This window comes from Brassica napus, chromosome A9 (assembly GCF_020379485.1).
Source record: "Brassica napus cultivar Da-Ae chromosome A9, Da-Ae, whole genome shotgun sequence".
NCBI classification, from domain to species: domain Eukaryota; kingdom Viridiplantae; phylum Streptophyta; class Magnoliopsida; order Brassicales; family Brassicaceae; genus Brassica; species Brassica napus.
Genome location: NC_063442.1, coordinates 1,919,738 through 1,927,240, shown reverse-complemented (window position 1 = coordinate 1,927,240; position 7,503 = coordinate 1,919,738). Strand labels below are relative to the sequence as shown.

Below are 7,503 nucleotides of genomic sequence, written 5' to 3'. Positions count from 1 at the left end.
CAAGTTTTGTCCATAATTCAAAAGCATTTGTGTAGGTAGAAACATGTTCAAAGAGAGATCGGTCAATGTACTTACGGATTACAGCAACCGCCTTTCGGTTTAGTATTTCCCATGTTTTGTCATCCTTTCCTTCCGGCTTCTCCTTCATGATGATGGGTTCATGCAAATCCTTACAATAAAGGTGATCTTCCATCATCGGTTTCCAATAAGAGTAGTTGTCTGTCGTGAGTTTGAACATGTCACCTTCAACGGTAACGGTAGTCTCCATCTTGAATCTCACGGGTCTTGATGTTATGTTTGAGCCTAGCTCTGATACCACTTGATGGGAATATTACCCAATAGCGATGAGATGAAGATAGGATTAGACAACTAAAAGATTTAAGAAGAAGACTCTTTATAATTTTTGGAAAGGGTTTACAAAGATTTTGTTTTGAGAACTCTCTCTTACAAATGTTTTCTCTCTTAGCTTTCTTGATTCTTGGATGATTACAAATGGTGCTAAGCACCCCTATTTATACAAGTGGAGGAGCACACTCCAACAAGTTCTAGATTTCTCTAAATTATTATTTATTTCAAAATATCTAACTCCATAACTTTCTCTCTTATTCTACACAATTCTTCTTCTACACACTTCTTTCATTCTTCTCCATTTTTCTCTACATATCTCTTCTTCTTGGGCTCTTGGGTTATAACTTGATTAGTTATTATTCTTGGGCTAATGAGGAAAAACCCAACAATATATATATATATATATATATATATATATTTTCAGAATATTATCACTGATATATATATATGATGGATCTTAGAGCATTTTCTATGCAATCATTGCTACGTTTTATTTTTCAATCTCATAAATAACTTTCATAGTTTGAAGCTAACAATGTTCTCAATACTTAACAAGAACAAGTAGAAGCTCATTTTTCTTGCCCACAGTGAGTCCAGGAGCTTCTTCCATGTCGATATCTTCAACCACCATGCCTTCTGGTAACTTCCAATCAAATTGATACAACATATTCGCCAAACCAAACTCAACCATTGTTGTCCCCATGTACATTCCAGGACAGATTCTCCTGCCACTTCCAAACGGCAACAGCTCAAAGTTCTGTCCCTTTGCATCAATGTCATTATCCATAAACCTCTCAGGGAAAAACACTTCAGGGTCTTTCCAGGTATCGGGATCACGCCCGATGGCCCATGCATTCACATGAAGCAGTGTCTTGGGCTGAATCTTGTAGCCATTGATCTCAAATTCAGATATCACTTCTCTGGGAACCAGAAGAGGTGCTGGAGGGTGCAGCCTCCATGTTTCTTTGATCACCATTTTCAAGTAATGGAGCTGATCTATGTCATCCAAAGTGATCACTGATCTGTTGTTTCCCATCTGGTTTCTGATTTCGGTTTGTACTTTATTCATCGCTCGCGGGTTTCTCTTAAGTTCTGCCATTGCCCATGTCATTGTTATTGCAGAAGTATTGATGGCTCCTAGAAGAACGTTCTGTGATAAGATCACAACAAAAACAAATATTAGAATCTTAAGTATTGTTGTTAGAGTATGTATAACACCCTCTCATCCTCGAGGACGGAGTGTTACTTATGGTAAAATAACGAATTAAACCGATTTCTAAAAACTGAATAAAATATTTAAATATTTAATCAAATAAGAGCGGGACAAATCTTTTTTAAATTTAGCAAGCAAAATAAATTGTATTGAAAAGTTGTATAAAGCCTAATCAAAACCGAAATAAAATCCAATCATGAATTATCCCAAAACACCAAACCGGCTTTAAAAAATACCGGGTCAGGGTCGTTACAGTATGTTTCTTATAATTTGGTATAGTTTTTTTTTTTTTTTTGCTAACTTTATAACTTTGTATAGTTACCATCAAGATTGCTTTGATATGGTTTCTTGTGAGCTTGCCATATCCAATAACAGTTTCTTCTTTCTCCAACCTCAACAGCAAGTCCACAAAATCTTCAACTCCATCTTTGTTTCCCTGCTTATGCAAATCAAACATTTGTTCATAGAAATCATCAAGATCTCTTACACTTCTCTCTCTCTCCATGCTTGTAACCCCGTGAGCCGGTCGATGATCCAGCCGCATTTTGGGAAAAATTCCGAGGCAGAGAAGCTCCCCAAGAACATAAACGCCTCGCGGACTAACTTGTTGAATCTGTCATTGTTGAGAACAGTTCCCTGAAAACTTAGACCAAAGGCTGCCTTGCATATCACGCTTACAGTTAAAGCAAGAAACTTCTCGCTCAAGTTAACTGGACTTTTACTAGAAGCTGATTCTGCGACTGAATCGATCAGTCTCTTAACTTCCTCGTCCTTGATAGGTTGAATAGAGTGAACTCGTTTAGCACTGAAAAGTTCTTGCACGCACATCCTCCTTAGTTCTTTCCAGTAATCATCAAAGGGAGAGAAAGCAATGTCCAGATGATTGTAAGAGAGCTCTCTTGGCCCTGAGAAATGATTAACAATCATCGGTTTTAATGAATCCTATGAATACATGAAAAAAGTAACATTAATATGTGTTGAGTGAGAGTCACGGTACCGTCTAAGCTTGGACGGCTACAACAATGAATGTCATGGGTTTTCAAAGCTTGCTTAGCTGTTTCAGAGGAAGAAACCACGACCGTTGGGACTCTTCCAAGCCTCAAAAACATCACCAGACCGTACTTTTTGGAGTCTCCATAGAGACTGATGTGATAAGTCTCCGAGCTGGTGCAAGTTTCCGATGATCGGAAAACCAGGAGGAGATGGTGGTCCTCGTTGTTGTTTCTTGCGTTTTAAGGCCGCGAGAAGAAGACATGTGAGAAAGACAACTGATAGAAACCAAATTGTAGCCATCTTTTTTTTGCTTTTTGTTATAGCTATGTCTCAGGTTTTCTTGGTGATGATGATGAAGGAAGCTTGTGCTTTTTATAAATCTATTTCGGACATATGTGTTCATCTCATTGGTCTGTTTTCAACAATTTTTGTTTCATTTTCGAATTTTTTTTCTTTTATGTTAAGAAATCGTCTAGTTGAGGAGGATAATAAATACGGCTAATCAAGAGTCAAAAATGAGGAAGAATTGTGGTAGAAACAAATCACATAGAAACCAATTTGGACAGTAATTTTATAAGAATCAATGGTAGTCAAAGAATATCTATTCAACTAGGACAAGAGATGCGCCTTGCGCAGGGTAAATTTATATGAAAATTATTCAAGAAATATCGTATGGAAAATAAAATTTATATTATTGATTGAATTAATATTTTTGGCCCTTAAACAATTTTTTACAAACTTTTTTGTTAATTACATAATTTGTTTACTAATGAACTGAACTTATTTTAAAAAATATTTTAGGTCAAAAAATTTTTTATCGCATAAAAACCTAACGTTTAGGCCAAAGAATCTCATGGCTACTATTTGGTTAAAATTAAACAACTTCAATTTAGTTTTATATCATGATTTAGTAATTTAAAAGTTAATTATGGTTATGAGAAGTTTACGTACACGTGTCAATCCTATCTATCTTCGATATTTTCTCTTTATTTGTGTCATTTTGGTTATTGCCCGATATAAATATTTTTTTTTTGAGTTTATTCTCATTTCTTTCTTTTATTTTGGCCTGGGATTTAGGAAAATGTTTAAGATTCAAAATTATTAAAGAGATGCATACTTAGGTTAAGATCTGCGCCTTGTGCAGGATAAATATTTTACATTTATTACTTATTTTATATTTTTCTGCATAGTATGAAATAATAAAATAATAGTTATAAATTAAATAACTAAGAAATCAGTTACTATTATGTAATAAATTGGTTTGCACATATAAATCAAATGACAGCTCTTGTTTATTCTCAATCATTTTAAGATAAATAAATCAAAACAATCAATCTTATCTATCGTATATGATATATAATTAATTTTAAATCATATGAAGTATATATATTAACATAAACACCTATTAAAATAAAATTAGTTATTTATATGATTATATTATCATTGTATCTTATTATAAAAAAAAATTAAACATTGATCACAAAAGTTTATGTGAAACTTTTAACAGTTTTAGTTATTTATACTCATTTTAAAAAATTCAAAATACAACATATACAAAAAATATAAAATTTTAATATATGATTAATGTAATTGTATAATTTATATTAATAATAAAGAATTAAACAAAAATGATAGAAAGTTTACAGATTATTAGCAAATCTTCATTATTTAAAATTATTAATTACTATATATATCATAATCACATTAGGTAATTCTGTAGGTTTTATTTAAGGAAATAATATATAATAAATTTTAATTTGATAAATGAATGGTCCATAATGGACATACTATATAATATAACATTCTCTAGCAATTTAATTTTGGACCAACAAAATTCTCAATTGATTTTCAAGCCGTCACGTAAACAAATTAACATTCCAATTACGTGACAACTCATCATGACATTTTTTTAATTAGTACAAACTACATGTTCTAAATTTTTTAAATGTTTCTCTATTAATATATAGGAGATGTTAAACCATTGATCATTAATTTTTAACATAATTATTTTAACAGTTTTAGTAATTTTGTCGTTTTAAAAAATTCAAAATATAACATATACGAAAAAATCTATATTTTAATTTTATAGCTATTTTGATTTTTTTAATTTATTTTAATAATATAAAATTAAACAAAAACGATGGATGAAATATAAATTGTTATTAAATCTTTATTATTAGAATCATTAATTGTCATATATATATATTACTTATATTTGGTTATTCCGTAGCTTTTGTTTAAGGAAAGAAAAGAAAATAGTAATTGTACACTTTAATTAATTTTATGATTAGTTTAATGAAAGGTATAATATATATACTTAATTGGACCAACATATTTTATAAGGATTCTGAATTTCATTCTGGTGATGACACGTAGCTACACTTAAAGGTTATAATGTTTCCAATTAATATATAAGGGATTAAGGGAAAAAAAATGAAAATTGGTAATGAAAATATCTCATTGGATATATCCAAAATAAAAAACAAAATTTAGGTTCACTCACTTGCATTATGTAAATTAGATATACAATCGTATGGCTAGGGCATCTATACAATATAAGGAAAGTACAATATTCCTAGTCTATCACTCCCCCTCAGTCGAAGCCGGGTCTTTAGATACGCGTAGACTGGATTTGAATTCCAAGAATATAGGTGAATGAAGACCCTTTGTAAAGATGTCTGCGTACTGGCTTGAGGATGGTACATGAAGAACTCGAACATGTCCTATGGCGATGCGTTCCCGGACGAAATGTATGTCTATCTCGACGTGATTTGTGTGTTGGTGTTGAACTGGGTTCGTGGAGAGATAAACGGCACTTACATTATCGCAGTAGACGATAGTTGCAGTCGTCAAGGGGCAGTGGAGCTCGAGTAGGAGGTTCCTTATCCATGTGACTTCAGTGACACCTCTATATTCCGCTTCTGCGCTGGATCGCGAGACGGTCTGCTGACGTTTGGAAGACCATGAGATTAAGTTGTCACCATGGAAAACGCAGTAACCAGAGGTGGAGCGTCTTGTCGATGGGCAACCTGCCCTGTCGGCGTCAGAGTAGGCAGTGAGAGTCTGAGATGTGTTAGGCGTAAGTTGCAAGCCATGGTCCAAGGTTCCTTTAAGATAGCGAAGGATGCGCTTCAAGGCATTGTAATGGGATTTAAGCGGTGCGTGCATGAAGAGACAAACTTGTTGTACTGCAAAAGAGATGCCGGGCCTGGTGAAGGTGAGATATTGAAGAGCGCCAGCCAGACTTCGATATAAGGTGGGGTCCGACATTGGAGGGCTGCCTTCATCTGATAGTTTAGCGCGCGCATCCGCTGGAGTTGTGCATGGATTACAATTTGACATATTTGCTCGCTGAAGGATCTCCATAGCGTACGTCTTTTGTTGCAAAAACATACCAGCGTCATTGTATTTGATGGAGATGCCAAGGAAGAAATGAAGTTTTCCAAGATCAGTCATTGCAAATTCTGCATTGAGGAAAGTGATGATGGAGTCACGAAGCTTTGTAGACAAGGCGGTGAGTAAGATGTCGTCAACGTAGAGAAGGAGATAAGCGGTTCCTGGGCTGCTGTGATGAATGAAAAGAGATGAGTCGCTGTTGCTCTGCTTGAAACCGACGCGTTTTGCGAAAGAGGCAAAACGTTGATACCACGCTCAGGGAACCATGCTCGGGGAGCTTGCTTAAGACCATATAGAGCTTTGTGCAAGAGACATACATGATCAGGTTTTGTTTCATCTTTGAAACCCAATGGTTGGTGCATATAAACTGTTTCCTCAAGGTCACCATTAAGAAATGCGTTCTTGACGTCGAGCTGGTGGATTGGCCATTTCTTAGACAGGGCAAGGTCTAGTACGAGGCAGATTGTCGCTGGTTTAACAACTGGACTAAATGTTTCATCACAGTCAATTTCGGGTTGCTGTGATTTTCCATTCGCCACCAGACGTGATTTATGTCGTCGTAGAATGCTGTCCGCGTCAAATTTGTGCCTGTGAATCCACATTGAACGCACAATATTAACATTATCTGAACGCGGTACCAGTGACCATGTTCCCTTTTCAATCTGAGCATCATACTCTTCTTGCATAGATTCTCGCCAGTTAGGATCCTTAAGAGCTTGAAGATAGGAAGTGGGAAGGGGTGAAATAGTTTGAGCTGTGAGAGAGAGAGAGGCTGGCGAGGTTTTGATATTCCTCTTTTGCTACGTGTCACCATTTGGTGAGTTGGAGGTGGAACCGTAGGAGGAACAAGAGGAGGTGGAACAGCAGGAGGAACAATAGGAGAAGAAGGAGCAGGAGTGTTTATGATTGTACGTAAAATAGGGGAAGAAGGTGGAGGTGTGGTATCTAGGGTTGGTGTTTGAAATGAAGAGGTGGTGATAGAAGAGAAAGGAAAAGTATTCTCATCAAATATGACATGACGAGAAAGAATGACTTTTCGAGTGTGTAAGTCAAGGCATCAGTAACCTTTATGAGACGTGGGGAAACCGATGAAAACACAAGCAGTGGAGCGTAGAGAGAGCTTGTGTTGAGCCGTGGCTGTTAGGTTGGGATAACATAAACAGCCAAACACTCGAAGATGTTGATATGAGACTGGTTTGTTAAAGAGCTTTGTGAAAGAAATATCATTCTGAATGGCTGTGGAAGGAAGTATATTGAATAGATGAGCAGCCATATTAAGAGCTTCAACCCAGTAACCCATAAGCAAGTTAGCTTGAAAAAGAAGAGTACACACGAAGTTGTTTAGTGTACGTAACGTTCGCTCAACCTTGCCATTTTGTTGTGAAGTATGAGGACAAGAGAATCTATGAGTGATGCCATTGGTAGAGAAGTAGTTGAGAAACTGGCTGTTGTTGTATTCACCGCCATTATCACATTGGAGTGACTTGATTTGGCGACCAAATTGGTTGTGAATGTAAGCCGAGAGATGTAAGAAAGCTTGGAAAACTTCTGAT

General features: G+C 35.6%; 1 protein-coding gene and 1 pseudogene across 1 annotated transcript; both read right to left on the bottom strand.

The window, feature by feature from the left end:
• Window positions 1–742: 742 nt before the first annotated feature.
• Window positions 743–3,622, bottom strand: LOC106359437 (annotated as a pseudogene).
• Window positions 3,623–5,137: 1,515 nt separating this feature from the next.
• Window positions 5,138–6,010, bottom strand: LOC125577968 (uncharacterized mitochondrial protein AtMg00810-like). Its single transcript, XM_048740193.1, has one exon. It carries the CDS (start codon window positions 6,008–6,010, stop codon window positions 5,138–5,140), a length of 873 nt encoding a protein of 290 aa, XP_048596150.1.
• Window positions 6,011–7,503: the final 1,493 nt, after the last annotated feature.

What these genes read in the sequence shown, in the direction of transcription:
- LOC125577968 (XM_048740193.1), bottom strand. Translation starts at nt 6,010, where the DNA reads ATGACTGATCTTGGAAAACTTCATTTCTTCCTTGGCATCTCCATCAAA.